The sequence below is a fragment of the Dermacentor andersoni genome, chromosome 5 (assembly GCF_023375885.2).
Source record: "Dermacentor andersoni chromosome 5, qqDerAnde1_hic_scaffold, whole genome shotgun sequence".
NCBI lineage: Eukaryota > Metazoa > Arthropoda > Arachnida > Ixodida > Ixodidae > Dermacentor > Dermacentor andersoni.
In genome coordinates, this window is record NC_092818.1 from 161419776 (window position 1) to 161445918 (window position 26143).

The 26143-nt window shown below is 46.2% G+C and overlaps 1 protein-coding gene and 1 long non-coding RNA gene across 2 annotated transcripts; one reads left to right on the top strand and one right to left on the bottom strand.

Annotated features, from left to right (window-relative positions):
- The first annotated feature begins 1665 nt into the window (after positions 1-1665).
- LOC140218404 (uncharacterized) lies at positions 1666-3508 on the top strand. Its single transcript, XR_011894665.1, has 2 exons — positions 1666-1744; positions 3187-3508. It is a non-coding gene; the product is annotated as an uncharacterized lncRNA (long non-coding RNA).
- A 12165-nt stretch (positions 3509-15673) lies between these two features.
- On the bottom strand, positions 15674-19514 carry LOC126531533 (uncharacterized). Its single transcript, XM_055070551.2, has 4 exons — positions 19310-19514; positions 18193-18351; positions 16946-17008; positions 15674-15866 (listed from the first exon to the last, which is right to left on the bottom strand). Exons 1-4 carry the CDS (start codon positions 19402-19404, stop codon positions 15674-15676), a joined length of 510 nt encoding a protein of 169 aa, XP_054926526.2. The 5' UTR covers positions 19405-19514.
- Positions 19515-26143: the final 6629 nt, after the last annotated feature.

Sequence of the window (26143 nt, forward strand, 5' to 3'; positions counted from 1 at the left end):
ATCCTAGCAGTCATCATCATTGCCGTCCCCCTCGTCAAAAATACACTGTGTATGCACAAGTTCAGTGATCTTAAGTAGTGTACGAGTATGTCCACTTAATTGCTTCTCCAGTCTGAGTTAATCGCTGGTGCGAATTCAAGACAAAAAAAATTCCAATCGCGCACTTTAGGCGCATTTACTGACACCCGCGTGCTTCTGCTTTTCAGTTACACAACGATAACCAAGGCAAATAAGGACCTGAAACACCTAATCGCTTCAGCACTTCTGTTTTCTTTGCTTCAAGTCCATAGGCTATTCTAAAAACTGTTGGATCTATCTGTCGGCAGACATAATAACGGAACTTTACAGCATATGGCAGTCTTCGCGTAGAATTTGCCAAGCCACAGTCGTTTTCTTTCCACTTCTGTTTTCTTTGCTTCAAGTCCATAGGCTATTCTAAATACTGTTGGATCTATCTGTCGGCAGACATAATAACGGAACTTTACAGCATATGGCAGTCTTCGCGTAGAATTTGCCAAGCCACAGTCGTTTTCTTTCCACTTCTGTTTTCTTTGCTTCAAGTCCATAGGCTATTCTAAAAACTGTTGGATCTATCTGTCGGCAGACATAATAACGGAACTTTACAGCATATGGTGGTCTTCGCGTAGAATTTGCCAAGCCACAGTCGTTTTCTTTCCACTTCTGTTTTCTTTGCTTAAAGTCCATAGGCTATTCTAAAAACTGTTGGATCTATCTGTCGGCAGACATAATAACGGAACTTTACAGCATATGGCGGTCTTCGCGTAGAATTTGCCAAGCCACAGTCGTTTTCTTTCCACTTCTGTTTTCTTTGCTTCAAGTCCATAGGCTATTCTAAAAACTGTTGGATCTATCTGTCGGCAGACATAATAACGGAACTTTACAGCATATGGCAGTCTTCGCGTAGAATTTGCCAAGCCACAGTCGTTTTCTTTCCACTTCTGTTTTCTTTGCTTCAAGTCCATAGGCTATTCTAAAAACTGTTGGATCTATCTGTCGGCAGACATAATAACGGAACTTTACAGCATATGGCAGTCTTCGCGTAGAATTTGCCAAGCCACAGTCGTTTTCTTTCCACTTCTGTTTTCTTTGCTTCAAGTCCCTAGGCTATTCTAAAAACTGTTGGATCTATCTGTCGGCAGACATAATAACGGAACTTTACAGCATATGGCAGTCTTCGCGTAGAATTTGCCAAGCCACAGTCGTTTTCTTTCCACTTCTGTTTTCTTTGCTTCAAGTCCATAGGCTATTCTAAAAACTGTTGGATCTATCTGTCGGCAGACATAATAACGGAACTTTATAGCATATGGCAGTCTTCGCGTAGAATTTGCCAAGCCACAGTCGTTTTCTTTCCACTTATGTTTTCTTTGCTTCAAGTCCATAGGCTATTCTAAAAACTGTTGGATCTATCTGTCGGCAGACATAATAACGGAACTTTACAGCACATGGCGGTCTTCGCGTAGAATTTGCCAAGCCACAGTCGTCATTTAAGTTTATTTGCTGCTTGCACGTGTGAGCCTTTACACGTGTTTTCGTCTACGTGAATGCCTTTGTTTCTGTGTGTAAGCATAATAAGAGTCTAAACCTCTATACTATAATGGCCTACGGACCTCCAATTCTTTTCCATGTTTCGAACTGCGTTCTCTGCAGAAGCCAAAGAAGAAGACACGCCAGCATCGCCACCGCGCGTCAAGAGCGCTCTCAGCAACGCCCCTTCTCACCACAGGTGCGCCTTTTGACAAACTCGCGAGCTCCACAGGCAGATGCGAGGGTGCTCTTGCATGCAATTTTTGCACGAAACAACACTGCAAGTTCAACGGATCGTGGCGATGCGCTGCACCTCGCTGTGTTCAGGGTGCTCGCCGAGACCGCTTCCTAAGTTACTTATGATAGTTCACTGTCGCCATCGCAGCAGAAAATGTGTGATGAAGAAATTGGCAGTCTCTCTCGACGGGTGAAGCACCGACTGCGATAGCAAGGTTTAGCTAGGACTCATCGGACGACGTTCTAACTATAAGCGGGTCCGACTAACGCGGACGCTATATACGCCATGGGTGCGCCAACATTTCTGCTTAGGAACTTTAACGCGCCATGCATGAAAGGCCTGTAACGACATGGCGCAACTACGCTGCCCGTAAAAAGGCCGCGCCAGTAATATGACGTCACTTTCACGTTTGAGCACGGGTGGTTTTGTACTTTTAATATTTAATGGTGTGAGAAGATGTAAGATAAGATCCATGCGCGGTGAATGTTGTTGTATCGTGACATTTGGTTGCGGGCCGCCATTCTCAAAGTTCTGTAGAATAATTTAGCCAAGAACGTAATACCTGGTTTTAAGCAACTTTGGCGGTTGAATAGTGTAGCAGCCTAAGCCTACCTTGCATATACGGCATGCATATGCTTGTAACATATATACCTTAATACATGGTCAGTGTCAAGACAACGATGACGGCGAAAATTCGCCTCGAGTGTCCATATAATTGTTATCACAATAAAAGGACAACTTTCATGCTCAAGGAATGTTGATGTCATTTTATTGTGACAGCGATAAATAGCTATTCTATGGCTATAGGTAAGGCTATTGTAAACACCCGTAACAAATAGTACAAAAAAGATATCGCGCCAAAACAACACACCAGATTACCAACTAGCCCAGCAGTTAACTCTTCAAATAGTACTCGCCCAAACGCAGAAAACGATCGTTTGAACATGTCCGCTGTTTCATGATTTTAAACATAGCAGTTGTGTTTAAACGATGGGTGCGCGAGTATCCTCTCTGTCGCGCTGACTGACAAGGTCAGATACCTCGGGCCATCACCACGTTGAATTTTGTGTGGTTTCGTGGCGGCGTTCTGCGCATGGGTGGTGTGCTAGTGTGTGACTTTAGAACTAGCGATAAATTGTTGGAAGTGAACGCTCTGTTCTCTCTTCTCTCCCCGCTGGTGCCCTTGTTAAAGCATGTTTCACCAACAAGCCCAATTTTACACACCGCTGTTTCATGTCATTCAGCGCCATTAGATCATTTCGTTCAGGTTCACTGCACAGTGGACAGCGATTATACGGCAGTGCAATGCACCTCGAAGAGGTTCATTTAGCCAGTACGAAATCAGATGAACACAAGGACCTCGCACAGTCTTCACTTTGTTGCCTTACGCGGTGGAACTGCAGCAGCGAGGCGCAACGCTTCAAAGGCAACGTGGCGTGGCTTGGTGCCGTTGTGGACAGCGTGGTGCGCAAACTGCGCTGCGAGGTACCGGAGTCCCGTGCCCGAGCAGAACGCGGTCTCGTCGAGGAGCTGTTGATGTTGCAGAGGCGCCTGCAGCAGTGCGACTCTGTCGGCGAGTTCTTCGACACGCTGAGCATCTGAAGATGGCACTGCACGTGCCCTCTTCTTGCATCACCTTATCGATCTCGCTCAATTTTGCTTTTTCTCGTTGATACCGAGTGCCACTCGGCGTTTCATGCTGAAATAAACGAGGGCGTGAGCGTGCTCTTGCTGAAGTTCATTCGCAGAGCCTCGGAACACTGGCAACACTGGTGATCTGCACATGCTATGTCACTATATTATACCACTGCATAAGTCGTCGTCATCATCATCATCAGCCTGGCTACGCCCACTGCAGGGTAAAGGCCTCTCCCATACTTCTTGTATAAGTAAGGCTCGTTAATTCTCAGTGATTCAGTAGGCGTGAATGTGACTACTAAGTTTTCAAAATACTTCGAGTCGTCGCTTCTCTCGCTGTGGCATCCGAGTGGACCTGCTTTCGGAAACGTGAGGCTTTTTTTTTCATTTGGAAGCATTATTGGGATTGATCCGCTACGTTTTTCTTACGACGTAGGCCGGGTAGCATGCGTTAACTGACCTACAAAGTAGTGCCGGGGCGCGCACGTCTGTTCTGCGTAACAAAGAAAGAAATCACAGAATCGAACCTTTTTCTTTTATGTCGTACCATAGCTATCTATAAAGCACACGTAACTCCTAATTCAATGGGTGATCGGAATAGAATGGCAAGTAAAGGACAGTACACAGGAACAGAGCTCGGAGCACTGCATCTTCGTTGGGCGGTTTATTCCGCAACAAGGACAAAGACAAGAAGTTGACTTTAGCATGCGCTAAAGAGGATCAACGCGAAAGCCTGCGCACTCATGAGACGTTCCTTAAATTACTTTTAACACTCTCCATTCGAATGTGTTGTTACTTCCTATTGCTTGTTTTCTCTTTGCTTTCTCTTTGCTTGTTTTTCTCTTGTTCTCTTTTTCTGTCGCCTAGACATCGCCACTGGTTCTGCGTGGGTTAGAAAGTTAGAACGGTCGTGGCAAGTCCATGATGACCGTTAGCACTCATACGTAGCTTCACTGAAATAATTTTTTCTTTATTTTGACACTTTAATGGACGAGGGTGGCTACATTGGCTCGTATATGGGGTGCCTTCTACTTTCTTATAGCGGAGGCATAATGAGAGGGACTTGGGAAGGCAAATGAGAAGACAAACACGAAGCGCTAACTTTCAGCAACAGATTTATTTCCTTTTCTCGCAGGCGTACTTGTACTCCTCAAAACGTTATAGGACACGTGTACACAACAAAACCGAGAAAACCGCACGCAGAAACTTTTGTGGCCACACTGATCGTTTAGAAGGCCATCCGTTTAACGTGAACAGAGGTATTCGAGCTCTTTTTTTTTTTAATTATAAGCACTGGCGCATGCGTTTGAATTTTGGTGCCATAACGCCGGACGGTCAACTTTTCGACCCATGAGCAGTCTATGGTTTTCGCCTTAATACGTGCCACGCGCTCTCGTCAGCAGCACTTCGTTTACCTTTCTGTAGACGCGTGTTCTAGTGCTGAAGTCAAAATTGTGGTATAAGAAATTGATCTTCTAATAGCACTTTGGGGAGGGTGAAGCCAGCGTATTGGAGTCTACTTGACATCGTAAATTCGGGCGTAATATCAACAGCACGTCCGCAGGGTGCCATTGATCATGTGGTCGCAAGAGCAGTGACTTCGGTCATCGTGGGCTGCTACTTGCCCTTCTTTATGTGGCACCCACGTACACCCATCGCACCCATGGTACCCACCTTGCCACCGTCTACCAGAATATCTCAACATAAACGCGTCAAGCTCGTGACTTAACACGTCGACACGTTTATAAAGGTTGTTTCAATACAGCCAGCGTGTGCTTGAATGCATCAACCCTTGCCAGTCTCGTTTTGCACAGATCCGGCATTAATTCGTATCTACGTGATAAGAATTTAATAAGCATTTATTCACATGCGTCCTGCGGGCAAATGTTTTACATTGACATAAACACCCACAATGCGTGGAATTTTTCGTTTAGTGATATACAATGTACACATGCAAGCAAAAAGAGCAATTAAGTCTAGCAGAACTTAATTCCCCCGTTTGTCTCTTTTTTTTCTACATTATACATTGCATGTGCATGTGTTAGCACCCCTCAGTCTTTCATTCTGAGCAATTTAAGCTTTGCGTGGTTATTTGTTCATTCCACCTCTAACCACACACCTCACGAAGTCCTCTCAACGCTGCCTATATCATGGAAAGCAACATATACGTTGCCGTTGAGAAACGCGGGGACGTCGTGGCTCCGAGTATGCATTTCGTTCGCGACACGCCATAAAGCAACATTGAGTGTACTTATTGGTATCCAAGTTTTTCTTTAACCTCCTTGGTGCGTATCCATGCATCACATAGCGTGAGTCTGTTATGCTACCTTGTCTTATCAATCTTCCCAGCGTTAGCGCGTTGTCCTGCCGGCGATGGTGACACACAGCAAAAATAACGACTAATCTTGCCTTAGTCAAGCGTAATGTTACCACACTCAACGGTTTGAAATAAGGTGTAATCTACTGAAATTAGACTTCCTAGAGCGGGTACAATAGAGCGAAACAACTCCGTACAGGTAGCTTGGAGGACACGCAGTTCATTGCGTCACGTGGTCATGCTGCCCTTGCCAGCCTGCTAAGATAGACACGGGCGCTGCAGGCAAAGATCAACGCCAGAATAAAACAAAGAAAAATAATGTAAAACAAGGGCGTCTAAATATCCGAGTAAGTAAATACTTCTGAGGCAGTTGCGTAACCGGGCGGAGGGGGGTGGGGGGCACCGGGCTTCAGCCCCCCTCCCTCCAAAATTTTCCCGCCGGCGCCCTGCTCCCTTTTATACCTGCCACGTCACCTATGAATACAGGAGCATATCATCGAACGCTCGTCCCAGAGAAGTACAGGATGGAACACGCCTTCAGGCAGAACGAGGGCTTGTTCAAGGTAATACTTGTATTATTATGCACCAAGCATGGGAAACTTAACGGAATAATGGAAACATAGCCCCACCCGAAATGCAACCTTAGCACCTCTCTCCGGAAAAGAATCCTAGCTATGCGCCTGTTCCGAGGCCACAAACAGCGTCGCTTGTCGCTGTGGAGTATCTCCAGTGGAACTGCCACGGCACTTGTGCACTACAACAAATGCGTTGCGAAGGAATACAGCGTGCTTGTATCTTGCAGCTGGGGTAGTTTCGTGCCTGCGTTTCTGCTGCTGTTGTTGCTAAGCGAACTGCGCTACGCGTAAAAGTGGCGGCGGTGGTGTCATAACTGAAAAATACAAAAAAACGAAGCGTTTAATGCGGCCAACGAGGCTGGAGTGTCGTGGCGCCCTCTAGAGGCTCATTGCGAAGACCAACTCTCGAGCGCAGTTGCACTGCTGCAGCCGAGCTTGCCACGAGACCAACTCGTCGAGGACAGCGTGCTCGGCGCGGGCACGGGTCTCCGGCACTTCCGAGCGCAGCTTCTGCAGCACGCAGTCCACGACCGCGCCCAGCCACATCACGTTGCCGTAGAAGTGGGGAGCGTCGCGGTCGCTGCGTGACGTGCACAGAGGCAACGGGCGTTTTTAGGAAACCACTTTGCCACTGCGCTGTACAAACTGTGCACACATTTATACCTATCTTTTGTTTTTAATATGTAGACTTCTTAAAAAGTCTACATGCTATATGCATGAGGAGTCTGAAGGCTCGCATAAAGTTATAAATCTATATTTACCTATACATAGTCCGTCGGCATATTCTTATACAGGGTGTCCCAGCTAACTTTAGCCAGAGTTAAGAAATATGCTGATGCACTGTTGCTGACTATTGTATGGAGTAAGTCGCACTACTTCTTTTATTTTGCTTAATTGCATGATTAGTCAAGATTAATTGACCAACTTCTGAAGCAACCAAATTAGGAAAAAAATTCCGAATAGAAAGTTGTAGAGCGCTTTGCAAAACGTCTGATTAAACAGTTTAACTTTTTATTAGGTATTACTGTTTTTCCGCTTACTTCAGATGCCCGCGAGAAAAAAAATATCACGTGACTTCCACGCTTGCGCATCGTGATTGCAGCGATCCCAAATACTTGTACAAACGAATATAGCATCTAGCAGGGTGCGCTGCCACTGAAAAGTCGACAGGGCAGTGACGCAGGCGTTGGCTGTGCGAGTTACGCCAGCGATGTGCTTCCCTTGCGGAGGTTCATGATAATGATAAGCAGGCGCAGCGAGCACACCCGGCTAAATGCTATGTTCGTTTGTATGCGCGGAGTGCTTGGGAGAGCTGAAATGACGGCGCGCAAGCGGACATGTCACGTGCTATTTTTTTTATTTCGCGGGCATCAGAATTAAGCGTAAAAACACTAATGCCTAATAGATAGAAAGTTGGAAACTGTTTAATCGGACGTTTCGCAAAGCGCTCTACAACTTTCTAATCGGAATTTTCTTGCCTAACTTTGTTGCTACCGAAGTTGGTTAATTAGTCTTGACTAATTATGCAATTAAGCACAATACAAAAGATTGTGTGACTTACTCCATGCAACAGTCAGCAACATGCATTTGGTCGCGTCATCTTAAAGTACATTGGCATATTTTTGAACTCTGGCTTAAGTTATTTGAAACACCCTGTATAGGGTGTTCCACACAGGCAGTTAAGCATCCTTGTGCCTCGATCGCGTGGATACGCTTATAGGGCATCCACACGATCAAAGCAACGCTCCGATTCTTCGTGATGGACGGCACATTACGTGACCACACGCCACAAATTGCTCTACGGGCATTATCCGTGACCCACACGCGGACAGAAAATGCCGGCTTCTTTATCACATCCGGATTCTGGGGGCTGAGCAGTTCGGATTTAGCCTTCTCAGCCTGGCAACAAATGGTGCTCTTGTCTCTTTTTTTAAATTTTAACGAGACCCTTCTTTTAGCGAACAAATACCCGTCCTCATTCAATTCCAACAAAACAGCAGCCATCGCGGCCACAGGCGTTTCTTCGCTCCCTCATTCTGACGCTGTTCTCAAAGCACTTTGGCACAAGCATGCGCAGAGAGTACGGGTATAGAGTGTACTGGGAAAATACTCGTATTTCTAGTAAACTTTAGTGCGGGATATAGAGTAGTAATACTTTTACGGCTCCGTGGTCTGCTGACGTCTTTCGTCATCCGAATGCTGTTCGCAGCCGGATGGGCTCCGAAAATAATTGTGCACGGCATCGTCCTTCGCGTGAACGCACGATAACGACACGATTGGAAGGAGATGCAGTGGTGTTTACAGGGGTCACGTTATAGGTAATTACTTGAAATTTGACTACAGCGGCCCACGATTCAACAGCGACCACGCAACGAAAGTGCTTTCTGACGTCATTCGTGAAATTATTTGTATGTTTACAAAAAAAAAAAAAAAAACATCCATTGACAGCAACACGGCAAAAGTAAACGCTGGTACATTTCCGCGTAGAACGCCCTGTACGGAATAAGTTTTTTTTTTTTTGTTTGGTCTAGTTACGCATGGCTTACGTACTGTTGCCGCCTCCGTTTTACTTTTCAGTCGTGTTATGGGGACAAAAAACACAGAAACACAGGCGCTTTGCCGCTGGTACCATATGAATTCGATGTAATTATACATGAGGTATTGCCGTACCTGCAGTCTGAACGAGGGCTGCCACCTGCGTTATCTTTGAGCGCAGAGTCGCCGTTGTCTTCGCCCTCTGCGAATGAAAAAAAAAAAAACATTTAGGAAAAGAAACAAGCACATTTCACTGGATTTCAATGAGTGCGAGCGCCTGTAGGTCAGTGTGAAAAGAAACGTTCGAAAAAACCAAAATGTGATTCTATATTGCACGTTCTTGCAAACTAAATTCGGCGACGGCTTTCCCGCAGGCTCACGCCAGACGCACCACATCACTATACATTACTCGGTTCTTCTTTATAAACACTATCCGTATTGTATACTTTGTGCTGAATTTCTACGAAGCACTATTACCTAAAATGCATAAAATTGAATTACATCCGTGACGATCTTCAGCTGAATAGTATTAGGTCCCTGGCTTTCGCGCCATAAGCCCCATATATCATCATCATGCTACAAAGGGGGAGGGGGGGGTAGGGTGATGACTGGCTAAATATTTGCCATTATGTATTTTCTTCCTGGATGCGTCTTGGCAACAAAGGTGAAAGTATCACCGACGAAAGTCCGTGAATTGAGGCTACAGGCATAACAAATTTGCGTGCTCGGCATGCTCTTCATAGTTAACGCAAGGATGCTGCAACCTTGACGTCATGTGAAATACACCTTTAACTCATGCTGGTCGCGCTCTGTGTTCCAATAGGGGTCCCATCATGACATCGGCAAATCAATTGCGTTGGCCACACAGGAATTGTCTTAACAAGGATGAGGTGGCTGAGTGTGATGAGTTGTTTTTTTATCGCGCTAACAATTATATGGACACTCCAACCGACTTTTCGTCGTCGTCGTCGCCTTGGGGATCCGCATATAACTAGGTATCTGTATACTATATGCTTATCCATGCCGTATATGAGGGCTATATTCATAATCTATTCAATCGCTGAAGTTGCTCATACGAGGTCTTACGTTCTTGACTAAATTATCCCTCAGAATTTTGAGAATGGCAGCCCACAAACAAATGCCACGGAACACAACATTCACAGCGCAAGCTTTTATCTTAAATATGCGAACACTATTAATAAGGGCGAAAGAAAAATATGTGCTCAAAATCTGAAAGTTATGTTTTTTCACCGGGGTGCTCTTTTTGGAGAGCGCAATGGTACCTGTGAGACGTCATTACAGGCGCTATCCGGAGGGTCAAGAAAGCTTTTAAGGGTTCCAGAAATTTTGGCACACACACGTATGTCGCGTCCACGTTAGTCGGACCCGCGTATAGGGGGGGACACCGTCCGAGAAGTTCAAGCGCAGCGCTAAACAACATTGCTGTCACACTCAATGCAGTTGCTGTCGCACTCACACGTTGCTCACACTCAAACATTGCTGTCGCACGCAATGCAGGTGAAACTGCCAACTTTTTTTGGGAGCCTACAAACCTACCTGTGCTCACGTGCCTTAAACTATTGAGCCCCCCCCCCCCCCCCTCCCTTTTTTTTTGCAATCTACATGTACAGGCAGGTACAAAACATCGAGGGATCTGTGAGAGCGTGCGAGCGTGCCATGCCCAACTGCGTCCTTGCGCCCTCTAACGGATCAAGATGCTTCGTGCCGAGACAGAGCATAGTGTATGCGCGTGCTAGTGTGCCTGTCAATGTGCCCACTTCTGGCCAGCTTGCTGTCGGAATGAATTGCGACGAGTGCAGAAACTAACGCTAGGAAAGCGATGTCTCTTTCAGCCGGCGAAGCCTGCGGTGCATCGCGGCACGTCACAACGGCTGAAACAGGCAGCACTTTCCTATAGCGCAATCCTTACCGTACGAAGCTCCAACCCGCTGTGCGTCATAAAGCTTGAGCATCGGATCACGTCTTCAACATGGAGGTAGGATCGTATGTGAAACTCGCCGTGTAGACGCTCTCGTTTATAGCGCACCCTATTACCTGGATCTCATGTATTTCATTCCTTAATAATCTGCAATTTCTCAATTGTATAGACTGGAAAGAGCCTAAGTTCAAAACACGTTTACTATGCATTTACAATACGGCCATCTTGTGATGCACCTCTGAAGAAATGTGTAGAAGAAGCGTGTTCCTTTATATGTTGTTCATGAATTGCCAGCTCGTATGTTATCATGAGTACCTCAGGCTCAATAATGCGCCATTATGTCGCCCGCTGAGCCGAACAGAATGAGTTTCCAGCTGGAAAGCTAGTACTTAACAATTCTATCTAAAAAAAAAGGAGCACGCAGCTTGACAAGGGCGTTTACTCCCAATTCTTTCAGTGGATGGTAGCCAGAAAACCGATTTAGTGGATGACGCAACCACATTGAAACAGACATAGAATTTACAGTTTTGAGTCGAGTAAAAGTCGTGCGCAAGTTGTACAGACGTGCCTGGGTCGATAGCGAACGACAGGCAGCCGGCCAAGTGCGCCTTCAGACCAGCGCTCTCGACCGAGATGGGCGTCCTGTCCGGCAGCCGGTACTCGAGGCAGGCAGCATCGGTCACGGCCACCAACAGCTTGTCGGCGTCCACGCCCGTGTGCCGGAAACCCAGGGCGCTCTCGGCTACGGCGACGCAGCACACGGCCTGTTGCACCAGGCTGCGGCCTTGTAACGCGCTGCGAAGCTGCCGTGGAGACAAAGGCGTGGTCATGAGGCAGAAGCGACCGTCTTGGTGGTCATGCGTTTGCGTTGGGGCACCACAGAGTTTCTTACGAAAATTATTAGAGGGAGCTATGGCGCTCGTGTCGACGGGAACATCGTCTTTGTAACTTCAAAGGGCTTTGCGACTGATAAATGATTCAATTGCAACAAAATACTGTCTTATAAATGCAACAACTCTCATTGAGTGTACACGTGCAGAGCGTCTTGCGTAGGAATAAATCGACTGCGCGGAAGTAAGGACAAGGACGGTAGAAAGAGACACGGACACGCGGGTGTCCGCATTTCTTACTACGTCCTTGTCTTGAATTCCGCGCAGTCCATCCGTTTGCTCACAGTATGGACCAGCTCGCCCAACAAATCCTATAGAGTCTTCTTGCTTTCTGCCTTTAGAAAGATGCAAGACTGTTTCAAAATTTAGACCTGTAAAGGCTGATAGGCCGCGTTATATGAATCCACAATAATGTCAGAAGTCACAGGCACGCAGATTAGACAAATCCGTGTACTAACCATAAATCCCGTGGTAGCTAACGGCCGCAGCGCCAGAACTTATAATAGCTTTAGCAGAAAACTATCTCACGCAAAAATTTCAATTTGAGTGTAAGTGCTGTTCTAGATAATTCTTTGCTAAGTACATGTCCGCTATCATGATGGGCTGGCACCTTATCTTGCGAACGCTTCTATGGTGAGCACTTTTTGCGAATGCGCATTCGTACGACAAGCACTGCAGTTGCAACACAAACGTACGTAAAGGGCGCACGCACGCGCGCACCCCGAAGTAATCGTGAAAAACAACAAAACATAGCCCTCCTTAACCTCAAGCAAACACCGTCACCAGGGAGTACAATGTAAATGCCCGTAAACGCCCGTTTTCGAAGCACAGATGGATTTAAAGAAATAAGCGGTACCTCACTGAATGTAAATTGTTGCAGATATATGCGTAACAGTCTATTCGGTAGCGGCGATGCGGAATGCGTTATGCGTGATAATGATGTTTTTGTGGGCTACGCTGACGCTGATGTAGCACGGGTTATTTATTTATATATGCACGAGGCTTGGCCAGAAACACCTAAGCCTATACGAAAAGGGAATAGTAAGCAGTATGGGACGCCTTGATCAGCACACGCCCAGGGAAGATGGACGGTGACTAAAGGGGACCCAACGCGACAAGATGCGTCGCTCGTGCATTAATTACGCATGCGCGCGACGCCGTTCCCTCTCCGCTGCGTATGACGGCATTAACGCGTCGGTTATGCGGCGCCGGGCATCGAACAAGCAAACTAAGCAGAACGTCCCTGAACGGTATCTGTCAAAGATATGCGTAACATCAAGAGACGGTAGACGAGGTGCGTAATGCATATGTTCGGCAATGTAATTATTTGCGTCTACGTGCTCCGACGTTTAACGCCTACTTTTTGTGCATGGTGTATCGGGAACGGCGAAATCGGGCAGGCTCGCACATTTTTTTTTTTTTTTTTTTTTTGCGCCCGGGCACCCATTAATATTGCGGACAATGGGTCTTTTTGTCACTGTGCTGCAGATGGCAGCTATCAACCACGCGCACAATGGGCTTAAACTACACATTATCCCCCTGTATTGGAAAAGTGGTGGTCTGGCTTCACACGGAAATTTTGTACCGATTGACCCCATATAATGCTACGCATAAAAAAAAAGAAAAAAAAGAGCAGCTACTCTTTCGCAAGCACCGCTTAGGCCTTTGCACTCACCGTCATCCGCGAGAGCGGCTTTCCTGCGTAACTTAGCTCGAACACAATGAAGTGCTGTGTTATGCAACATTGATTTGTGCCTGAAACAAGGAGGGTGCAGCATATGAAGAGTAACTGAAGGTACAATATTTTGTCTGCATATAGCCCACTACGTGGGATTTAGGCGAGAATAGTAAAAAAAACGGCAAAACAAAAATCATAGGTGAAAGCTAGCGTAAATGACAGCAAGAGTACAGTGTTTCCTAAGAAGCACAAGTAAGAGCGTGCCGGTGGGCAAGAACTACGAACGCAAATGAGGTGAAATGATTGGTATTGTAGCCATTTAGCATAGCACGCGATGTTAGAGCAAATCAGTTTAGTATTCAATGTCACGACGATATTAAGGCCACCGACGAAAACATGTATAAGATTCGACAAGTGATGCACGTCGCCGACAGAGAAACTTAGACATTTTATGATTAAGCTGCTTCAAAATTGCCACGTGACGCTCCCTCCTATGCTCCCTCCTTTTCCTGCCTGCGTGGTAAGATTTACCGGTGTGCTTATTTTAGGAAAGCATACTGTAAGCGATTGGAGTACGGTGTAGGTAGGTACTATTATATATATATATATATATATATATATATATATATAGAATGGATAATGGCAAACTACAAACAAAATTTATCTCTTATGCCCTGAATAACCAAGACAACGGAGACATGAAACCGCAGTTGTTTCTCAGCAAATCACTGGTAGCGATCAAGGTATCATTCCTGTTTCTCGAAACCCTCTAGTACTATTCGTGACGAATCACTTGCCGTCACGACAAAGATCACAGGAAAATATCGGTCTTTCGTCACCATAATATAATATTTTAACTGTTTCATGCGGCATGGTTTAGGTAGTCTTGGAGTGGATCCTGGTTTACGAAGCTGGATTCTAGTTATCTCTCTTTAGACTAACTGTTGGGCGTATACTTCGAAAATGTGCATAAAGTCTGATTAGAACTTGTTGCGCACGTACATGAGAGTATATATCGCCGCTTCTTGGCATGCCATATATATTAGTTGCTTTCGACATAGCCATACGGCTCGCGACACTTATGTTCTGCCCCGGCTGAACCTTTACGCCTCAGCAAGACATTTCCGTTTCTACTCTTGACGTTGTTATTGTCAAACTCTCTCCTGTGACAAAGCAAAATAGTGTGCAGTAAACACTTCCTGTAACGAAGCAGAAGGGGGAGCAATACTTTATTAGAATGGTTTCTCTCCCTTTCAGCCGCCGACTCGGAAGAGAAGCCAGTTCGGTGCATTGCCAGGTAAGCGAACGCAAGAGAGAGTTTTGAACTGCTCCATCAAACGAGTTACAACCTATAACCAGCGCTGCGAGCCAGCGGATTAGGTCCTAATTGGCATGAAATTATCAGTAAATTTTCGATATTAAGGAAAAAGAAAGGCTGGTATATCCATTTAAGAAAAATTTCGCTTTGTTATAACGGGATTTTAAAATGAATGCGTTTCTCTGTGAACTTCTAGGGCAGTGACGATTACTTCATTGTATTCTTTATACAGGCTGCCCCAGTTAACTTTAGACAGAGTTTCAAAATATGCGAAAGCCACGTAGCTGGACATAACCAAGATAACGTTGTTTGCCGTCGCTTGGAGATACTCAGATTATTCTTTACATTCTACCTAATTACATAATTATTCATAATTAATTAATCAACTTCTCAAATATTATAATTAAATGAGAAGTGTCAATGAGAAAATTGTAGAGCAACCTGAAAAACTTCTGACACAGCTTTCTGTTGCTCAACACGGGCTACATAGAAGTGTTTTTCGGAGCGTAAAAGAAGCCGGCGAATACACGCAAAGTATACCTCAAGCGGCCAGTCGCGCGGCAATTTTGCGTGCATTTGCGGGCTTCTTTCACGCTCGGAAAAAACATTATTATGTAGCACGTATTGAGCAACAGAAAGCTGTGTCAGGAGTTTTTCATGTCGCTTTACGATATCTTCATTGGCATTGTTCATCTAATTGTAATATTTAAGTTGATTAAATAAGTAATACTAATTATCTAATTAGCCGGAATGAAAAAAGAAATTTTGAGTATCTCCAATCGACGGCAAACAACATTACCTTTGTTCTGTCCAGCTACGTGGCATCAGCCTATTTTTAAACTCTGGCTAAGCTTAGCTGGGACACCCTGTATAGTTCTAACTCGTTGCACTATAACGAAGCTTGACTGCAGTCCTAGAATTTCGTACCATTCCGCTGGATAATGAACGATTTCTCGAAAAAAGAAAACGTGTACGAGGGAACATAGTATATTATCTCTAGTCAAGGAAAGTCCCTAGCATGTGTACCCTTCCATCGGCGGAAGGCCGCGAGCAAATCGGAGGCGTCGGGGCTGCCGCCCGTACCGGCCATCTCGGAGGCGAGGCTTTCGGCCAGGGACTCGCTCGAGGAGTCGACGCCCCTGCTGCCGCTGCGCAGAAGCCACTCCGGGAACTGGTCGAACACGCACGCGATCCTGCGCACGCGCGCAACACGCGCACGCTGCAGCAAAGCCACTGCAAGTATTCCACGAGGTAGAAAGCTAAGTTTGTGTTCGCGAGGTTCTTCAAAAGGCGAAGCGCCAGCGGGCTGCATGCGATATCTGTGGTCACCTCTTAGGATATTTAACCGCTCTCATTGTAGGCCAGTGAAGTAACACGTATACGCTGCTGAAGACCGGGCTGCCTGCTCGAGATGCGCAGTTACTGCTTCTGTAGCCACGTACGTGAAACTGCAACAATCTAGCGCTGTTACTGACATCCGTGCCATGTCTGCGCATGCGCCTACGGAATATTCAGGAGCACCGTATAGCCGATTTCAACAGTTTCCTATAGCGCTATCATGGCTACAAGCCGATGCATAACGACGCTGCACCAGCTGCGTTTTGCGTCAGCGTTCCAGGGACGACCGTGCCAAAAGATCCCTGCAAGTCTCCAGCTATGACATGGTCAGTCATACAAACTGCGTCAGATATCAGTGCCCCGAATAAACAGTGTTTAGGCTTACTTTATTTGTAGAGATGAGAGACCGGGTTAAAAGCAAGAAAAAATGCCTTTGTTTTCTATATCTACGGAAATGCACGCAACGCGGGACACCGCTTGTCATGTTTGCAAATCCGTTTCATGAAAAAAAAAAAAAAAGAAACAATAGGCTATTTCCGGGATGTCGAACGAAAAAATAAAAGTCCAGTTCTGTTGGTACGTCGATAGTTGAACGGTGTCATTCATAGTTGAGGGAAATGGAAGAATGTAAGAGCCTTTTTATAACATGGCACTTCCAGTTCAGTGCATCTGCGATTAGTTATTTTCATATAGACCTTCTAGCGCCAATGTATAGCATCACCGCTGCTAGCATCGCCAATACTTGCTGTCTTGAATTTCTTTCCTTGCAAACATTTTAACCAAAGTGGGAGCCTCAGGAAAGGGTCGGGACAATTATCAACCAATGGAACTATCGAGAAAATGCATGCGCCACATGCGAGGTTCCTCCATTTAATAATTTGGCGCAGTGGCTGATGGCTCTTCGGCAAAGAGAAAATCAGCAAGATGTTCTAACCGTTCAACCTCGATGAAGTTTGGAGTTCCGTAGCGGGTGCCATGCTTCAACGTACTCAGTTTGCTGGAAAGTAAGACGGAGACGCATGTCAGCAACGAGCAGCGAAGGCAATCTCTTAAAATGACGTGTGTTACATAAACCTGCAGTTTGACGCCAACGCACTAGCAAGAACCTTCCTTGGGCAAATACTTAGATGACTCGCACATGAGAGCATGAGTCTTCTGGAGCAGCTTATCATGGGGGAAGGGAAAGGATTATAGGAGAGAGTGTCACGTGGCAGCTTTGAAGCAGCTTAATCATAAAAAAAAAAATTTTTTAAGGAAAGTCGCGTGGGAAATGGGGCCTCACCACGTGATAGGCAAGCCGTAGTTATGGCCGCAGAGCACGCAGAGAGTATGAGAGAGAAGGTTGCGGGGTCCCATCGGGACGAGGGCGTCACTAAAAGCTACCACAAACCAAACAATGCCTTGAAGATCTGGCAAACTTGGAGGGCCTACTTCCCAAGAGCCAACTTGCAGCGAAGCCCCGAAAGAAGTCAAGGCCACTTTAGAGGATGTAGCCTTGTCGAGGCTAGGCTGCCTCACATCGTTGCTCCTTCCTACTTTTTCTTTCCACCATGATGCTTACGTGCCTAAATCTGTCGCATAACCCTGGTGACTCAATCACAGGGCGCAGGCATACAACCGAGTAACAGCTACAGGTGAGGACATCGCGGTGACCAATGGTCGATATTTTTTCAGAAATTAATGCCATCGTTTATGCAGATTCTTTCAAATTTAAACATTCGTCCTATGATCGTGGTCTCAAAATGCTACCCAAGTGTATTTCTACTTCAGCCCCTGCAAGAAAAATTGAAAAAAAAAGTGCAGCAATGGTGGCTGATAGGGAATTTGAAGCTATGACACAAAAAGAACGTCATTCTCTTTCCCACCAAACGCCTTAAGGACGCTCACCCTTAATGGGAATATTTATCCACTTATAATCGAAGCGCATAATCTGCATTTACATGAACGCACCTGTGGGCACTACAAACTGCTTCCCCTGCTCTTTCTCACCGATATAATCACGGCTTTAGTTAACTTCGCGCTACGCCGCACCAAAACACGCCTGTTTAATAAATAAATAAATAAATAAATAAATAAATAAATAAATAAATAAATAAATAAATTGTTAGTTATTTTCTTTGAAAGACAGCAAAACTCGAAACCCAGGTATACGTTGGCAGCACGCGACTCCCAGTAACTCACAGGCAGCACTGAATGGCGGAGGCGATGGTGTCAACCTGCTGCTGGGTGAAGTCTCCCGTAACGGGAACCACTTTGAGCACGGTCCGCCTGAGCAGGGAGGCCACCTGGAAGACTTCGCTGTGGCGGCCATGGGCGATCCACTTGGAACGGTGCTGGCTCCTGGGAAAATCAGATGAACAGGGTGTGGCTAAACGGGTTCCGTTCCTCTCGTGTTTCACGCACACTAAAGAGGGAGAGAGAGAGAGAGAAAGATTCAGTGGCGATTTAGCGGTAAATGCGAGATAAATGCGCCAGGCATTACTACGCACCGCGTTGAGGTTGAGGTGCCGGATCCATGATAAACTGCGTTGACCACGTTGCAAAGTGTTCAGGAGCTCATTCAACACGCATCCTGCCCCTCTGAAGAGCGAAGTGCAGCTGATGGTCCGAAGCAGGCCCCCTCCAGTTGAACTAGTGTGTGTGTGTGTGTGTGTGTGTGTGTGTGTGTGTGTGTGTGCGTGTGCGTGTGCGTGTGCGTGTGCGTGTGTGTGTGTGTGTGTGTGTGTGTGCGTGTGCGTGCGTGCGTGTGCGTGCGTGCGTGTGCGTGTGCGTGCGTGCGTGTGCGTGTGCGTGTGCGTGTGTGGGCGGGTGGGTGGGTGGGTGGGTGGGTGGGTGTGCGCGCGCGCGCGCGTGCCTCTACCCCGTGACCGGCTGCCCACACTTTACACACATTCAAAAAATTGCGTTGGCGCAGCACCAATCAACCCTATGATCAATGGCACATCGCATTCCAATGAACTCGCTCCTGGCGGGTGAGAAAGGTAGCGGCACTCAGCATATAGGCAAGGCGACAAAGACTGCGAGTAGAGCATTGCGTTCCTGACTGCGTAATGCGCACCGCCAACTAGTCCCCGACCCGACAGCGTTGACACTGAACTTGCCGTAGGGGTCGGCCTAAATCAATCCACACTGTGCGGATGGGTTGGCTGATTGGTGTGGTTCAACGTTTCGAAACACCGTAAGGATTACGGAGGCGAATTAGTGCATAATTACTAATTAATTTGGACAGCACGTAATTCTTTATCGTACACCCGAGACTCTATATACTAGCGCTTCCCGACAGCGGCTGTGGTCATACCCGTTCGGCAGGAATGCGAGGAAAGTGAGCGGCGCGTCCTGGTTGCATAGTTCCAGCAGTCGGCTCGGGAATACCTCGATGGGCTGCCGGGACATGCGTGGCGTGAAATGCGATAAAGGTGCACATCAACGAATGCTCGCCAAACAGAACTGCACCGTATTTATAGCCAGACAGACAAAGGCAATTCTTAATAAGTGCGTTTAACAGACATCGCATTCCTATATTCCTTGAACTGGATTACTCGAAGAGGTGGACGTTACTTGAACGATAAAATTAAATAAACCTTTCACTAGCTCGCAGAGTTTCACTAGTGAACTTCGACGCCATTTCTTGAAATTTGTGGTAGTTCAAAAACTTTCTGCACAATTTGCAATATGGGCGCTAAAAGTGATAAGGTCATACGTTAAATAGTGAAATTTCGCTGATTACTCAATTGATATCGTTTTATTGTGCACGTAATGTTCGCATCATCGAATAATCCAGCTGTAGAAGTAAGAATTTGTTATAGATTACATGTGGGTATTAAACTTCCGTTGAAGTAAAACACTTCGTATGTGCGAGTTTGTTAGCTGCGATTTTCACTTGTTTTCATGACTAAGCCTTTTGGCAATGTCGGCAGGTTGGTAAACATCGTTTAACCATAACACAAAGAAGTCTCCTGCAAGCATGTCAACGTGGCCTTCTGGGCAGCAGCTTAAGCAGATCTGAATTTATTTTTATATTTGTACACAGGCTGTACGTAAAAAAACTTACAAAGCGCATTAGATGCCTTCTTGTTAAAATCTCTAGCATCAATAAGCCCACATCTGCAGGCAACCCATAAAAGTTGACGGCAAACGCGATATTCAGGCGATATAGGCTTCATCGATCGCTAAGACGATGTTTAGCTTTTACTACAGCAGAGACTCTTGCAACATGAGTAAGGGGAGAAAGATGTAGCTCTTAATATAGTTACCTGCAGTTCTCTTATATAGTAAACTAAATGCGAGACGCTAAGCATGCGTATGATATGTTTCTCTCCGCTTACCCGCTTGACACCTTGTTTGCTTTTTATTATGACTTGGGGAGGGTCTGGAAACAAGATGAGATAAGGTGAGGCTACTGTGAACACTGGAAATAAGAAAAAACTCACCCATACGCCCATTCAAAAACGGAGCCAGTATTTACACACACAAAAAGAAAAGAACTTATGCTGGAACTGTTCGTAAGAGAAAATTTAAGCGAATCTTAATACTGGACATGTTAGCGCAGATGGCTGGCCAATGACAATGATCCCTTACGAACGGAAAGCTTAGTAAATTAGGCCACAGCTGCTCTCTCTCTCTCTCTCTTTTTGAGCATGTAGATTTAGTATTAGAGAAACCATGGTAAATATTCTGTTATCCTGATAGGTTTTCTTTTAGGGCTTTCAGTCAAGTGACAACAAGCCAGGTAGTCGAGAGTCACAATGCCAACGTTGCCTGTACATTTCCTGTCAACGTCGAAAAGGCACAGGTCAGGATCTGTCCACGGTAAGATGCCAGAACTATATCCTGTGCTATGTGTAAACGGAAGGCGCAGTGTGGCACACAAAAGCTGATGAAAAGAAACGTATAAACTACTTACATACTCTGAAGAGGATTAAATATAGCATACATTGGAGTACGATGACAATACCACAGGCCATCTTTACGGCTTTTCGTACTTGAAGTACACAAGCCAGTGCTAGCCTGTTACGCTGGTAAGGTACGCCGGTACCGCCACAGCGGAAGGCTGTTGCAGACATCAGCGGCCACTTTGTTTTGTTTTTTTCCTTTATTGATATTTTTTGACAGTTCGCGCTGTTGCACCGACGGTCGGGCGCAAAGGTATGAGTGCCATAAAAGTCGGAGAAAGCTAAGTTATTTTGTGGTTTGCTCGTAAAGGCTAGGTATCTTTAATGGCACTGGCCTCAATAACATGAGTGCATCGTACTATGCGATTTGTTTGAATGTGTGTCTTTAGGTTGAGACAAAAAAAAAAAATCCTTTTTCTGCAGCCTGTATGCCACACTAATGCATAAATATCCAATTAACCTTCAACTTGCTCAGTCTCAAAAGATTCCTGAGCGCATTATAAAAGCCGGTATCTCCTCAGTACTGCCAGCATCATGACCTGTATACATAAATACGTATTACCAGATGGCTTGCTGAAATAGTTTCACGAGAAAGCTTGCCTCAGAATTAAAATATGCCTTTATCCCACTGTTACTTCGTTTCTTTTTGACTTAGCGAGCTTAAAGCCTGTGTCAATCACGATAAGTTCAACTGGGGCTTTCATGAAATGCGTGTAGTTATGACGCACTATACTAATGGACATTGAGAGCAAGCGAAGAGCGATCGATCTTATTGTAGTAAGAACAGTCTTTAGAAAAGGAACTTCACTTTTCACGTGATGCCGTTTACTTTCAGATGAATTCGCGTTACAAAGCCCAATTAAGCTAGAGTTACTTAACAGGATGCTTTGCCACTTCAAAGTATAAGAATATATCTACTTATACAGTTAATCTAATGACCTCTCAGTACACTCAGTGCGTTACCGAACCGTCTCTGACTGTGCAAACCTCTCGCACAGGGCAAGAACTCTCGCTTTCATCCCTCCTTCTCTTGTCCAACGTACAAAGAGTACCGCAAAACCACAGAGCTGAGAGGCAGCTTTGGTTCCACTTTTTGAACCAATTACGTTAGTGTGTATTCCTTAAGTGGCATTCAGAACACTGACTACTGTACAGGCAAGGTCCATCCTTTACGTGAACGATGTTTCTGCTGCCCTTTTACTAGAAAATGGTAGGGTCAGGGGCTACTTTCCGGTCGTCAATTTACTTTGGCCATGTCTGCTCTTATTGGTTTAGTCAACTAACGTGCGTGAATTGAAAATGTTTAAAAAGGAAAGGAACCACGACTTCGGACGGGACGTAAGACGAAGGAGTGGACAGGACGAGATGTGGATCTGTGGACGAGCAAATGCGGCTTCTGCGCTAGCCTCATAGCTTCAACTACTTGCCGAGCAAGAACTTATGGCTATTTTCTTCGTGTTGGCGTTTGTCCACCTGACATTGCAAAGACGACATCTTCAGAGAGGTCTTCAGAGATCTTCAGAGAGAATTCGCGGTTCTTTTCCTCTTTAAACATGTCGGACCAACTGGCCCAAAGTTCCCCTCTCTTGAACGTTAATTGACTAGTGACTTCCAGTCTACTACCCCTGCTCTAGCGTACACCGATCTGCACGCATTTGAAATGGTCGACACGTACCGCCCGGTAGCGACCATCTCGCCGACCACGGCCCCTCGCTGATCTCAGATGGGGCGTACCCGACAGAGCGTGCTCTGTGTTCACCGAGTTCGCGTTGGGGCGCAATGCTGGTGTCCACCTCCTCCTCGTTTTTGTGAACTGCCACATACTCTTCCTCGTCATCATCATCGGAGCTGTCGAGCAACCTTTGCGTCACTGAGCTCTGGTCGACCAGCAAGGGACGCCAGTCCATGAGCGGGTACGATTCGGCAAATCGCCTCCACGAAGCGCTTGACGTTGACCGGTCCGAGCTGAAGAAGCGTCGGCCACCGTACACCGTCGCCAACGTGAAGACAAGCACCAGAAGCATCAGCGCAAACGAGCAGGCTATGTAGCTGAGCACCTGCGAACCATCATCGCGCGTGAAGGTTGAATTGATTCGAATGTTATGAATACAAAGCTGTCGAAGGTCAACAGTGAAGCGACAAGGAATCCTATGGAAATTTAACAATTCTTTTTCGCAGACTTTTCAATATCCCTCAAATTCTCGAAGTCGGAAGTTAACCAACGTTAAGCGCGAACTCGTCATTACGCACGTAGGTATGCACTGTTCGTCCTGCAGTCACGAGTTTTACTCTTGGTGGCTTAGTATTTCGGGCAGCAAATCTTGAATGAAATGTGCAGTAATAAGTGAATAAGCACGAACTAGGACACTGAAAGCGCTGCTCAAGTAAATTTTGCCTGCTTTGTGTACAGCGGATTAATATTGACCATAAGCCCAATCAGTCAGCTGCACTTAACAGCTACATAACTATTTCGAATCAGGAGCGCACAAACAAAACAAAAACAAACAGAATATTCGCAGTGCACAAACAAAACAATGAACGTAGTGTCGATGAGGCTGTGGACCTATCACTAACATTCGAGCTCTGTGCCACAATTATTTGTACATCAGCAGGACCTCGTGTACGGCAAGAAAAAATTAGCCATCAGTATGCATGACGTGTTGTCTACATATACAGTAGCGTTATTTGTAGCTTACAGGACAAGCATAACTTTATAGTCCAATCGGCCAATGCGAAGACCTAATAGTGTTCACGTAAACCCTACGAGGAAATGCTGCCGATTTATGGAATGACACATTGCGTCTTGGAATTTATTATTGTGAGTTATTTCGTTTGGGCCCCTGAAGATACGCACGATCTCATTTTTAAACATTGTTAGAACGCGCCTGCTAGCGTGAGGCCTACGAGGTAGACATCAATGTCTTAGAATTTACTGAATAAACAAATTACGTGGTGTTGCGCAGAACGAACGAGTTAACGGCATGCTTTGTAAAAGTTAATTTCTCATCATAATCTTCACTGAAACTGAGGAATGATTACAACGAGCTTCGCCATCGAGGACGACTCTTAACTAAAACACTGGATCCGCTTAAATGATATACATGAGCAGGGTCATGTGGAGAAAAGATCCGTAGAGAAAGGTGGGTTCAAATAGGCAACGAGCCGTTATCTCCTGCAGAACTAAAAATGAAGCCACCATGGTTCTGCTACCACTCCATTGCACACACGAAACGTTAAGGGGTCGCGCTGTTGCCTTGCAACAGCGCCTGTAGACATAATGTTGCAGTACCATGCTTAATTGGTATGCACGGTGGCCCAATTGAAACGGGTCATGCTTTAAGAACAGTTGCTCTATCTAGGGAGGATACCCATACTGCAGCATTTTCAAAGCGAAAATCGTCATCCTCCTTAGAGTAGCACGAAGCTACAAAGAAAACCCGCACGAATTTCCCAGGAAGAATGTTTCGCGGTTGAATAAAAAATCGTCGTGGTCCTGGGGGATGGAGCTAGAAACCTTTCTGCCATGACACTTCCTCCAGCTTGCCGATTTCCGCAGAACTGATTTGCAATATATAGTAGTATTGTTCACTGTCCCTTTGCTCAAGTTGAGGTATGATCTTTCTTTTTTGTTACTTGATCTGGGTTGGCAAGGACATCCAGTATTAATAAATTGTGCAATGAGAGATCAAGCAGGCATCGCAACAACAGATATCAGATAGGAACTGTGGCTCCTTCACTGCTGTACCCTTCAATGACAAGTTATGGAGGCTGAGGTTCCCTATACTAGTTCTCTATTATACGTATCGGGGAGCTTACTTAACAAAGGGTTAAAAAATCCTTGGGTGTTAGGCGTCGTAACCACGATCCTATAATGAGGGGCGCAGTAGTATGGGACTTCGACATAACTTTGGCCTCCTGGGTTTTTTAACGTGCACACAATGCACGGCACATGCGTGTTTTTTTTTATTTCGCCCCCATCTAAATGTGGCTGCTGCGACTGAGAATTGAACCCGCGACCTCGTGCTTAGCGGCACAACACCATGTCTACTAAGCCACAATGCCGGGCCTCAACAAAGGTACAAGTGATGCATCACAGGCGCTAAGAACTATGACAAAAGCAGGACATGACAGACAAGCTGCAGCTTTGTAGAGTTCCCCCCATTGCCACCAATGAAGCTGCAGTAAGTGAACTGTACAGGTGGCAGCACAATAATTGGCAGGCGCATCGTTGTGAATTAAAGCCACCATTGTGTCATTAACAAAAATGTCACGCGACGGTGTACGCTGGCGTTCGCCTTAAGGTTACGATGGTTTTTGTTGTAGTTGCGCTTCAGTTTCGGTGTCAGCATCATAATTAAACTCTGTGAGATAGAATATGCGTAATAGCAACTTGGGAGGTTGGCCTAGCTAAATGCTTCGCATACTACCTGCGCCTCAATAGACGCGCTCTACCCCGTTGGCCAGCTGCCTGTTCACATCATCTCTCCAGGCCAGGACGGGCGCAGCGCTCATCGAAGACGTGTCCTGGCTAAGTGGTGCGCGCACGTTGCTTCAAGGAAGACGCGCGGTCATCAGAGGCAACGCCTGGACAACGAGCTGGATGAAGAGACAGAGGCGAATGTGATGTCGCGGCCAGTGACGTGTGCAACACGTGCGACATCGGTGCTCGTCCAACAGTCAGGCACCTATTGTGGAATGGTCCCGGTCTCGCGATGGTAAGAAACACAAGAGACGTGGCATTACCACACTGGAGGCATGGACCACGCCACCCCCTTACGCCGACGCCCAGCGAATTATCAACTCTTTATGGGAGTTGATGCGCGAGGCTAGCTTGACCAGCAGGTTATGAACGCGTAGATATTTAAAAATATTTCATTGTTTATTTTATTATCCGCACCATTGAACCCTGTTTGGGCCACTGAGCAATCCTTTTCATGAAGGTTCATTCTCTCGCTCCGTGGCGCCCCTGTGCCGTGGTCGTTTTTTCTCAAGCTGTCTCCTCCCGCTGCTTGGCCAAGTATGTCTAAGGCAATGAAATGACGCCTTCGAGTCATTACTGGAGAAAAAGAAAGACGTACCTGGTACGTGTGGAAAAACTCGCGCATAATGTCCAGCCCACTCATGCCCGCAGTGTGGTCTGTGGCGCTGGCAGCGTCGTCGGCCGTCGAACGGTGGTCGCCATTGAGCACCACCTGGCTGGACTTGGGCAGCTGAGGCCTGGGAAGCAGGCTCAAGAGGCC

Coding starts and splice junctions, on each gene's coding strand:
- LOC126531533 (XM_055070551.2), bottom strand. CDS start 19,404: ATGTCCCGGCAGCCCATCGAGGTATTCCCGAGCCGACTGCTGGAACTA. Junction 18,352..19,309: donor CTCGCATTCCTGCCGAACGG/GTATGACCACAG, acceptor TGATTTTCCCAG/GAGCCAGCACCGTTCCAAGT. Junction 17,009..18,192: donor TCCGCCATTCAGTGCTGCCT/GTGAGTTACTGG, acceptor CTTACTTTCCAG/CAAACTGAGTACGTTGAAGC.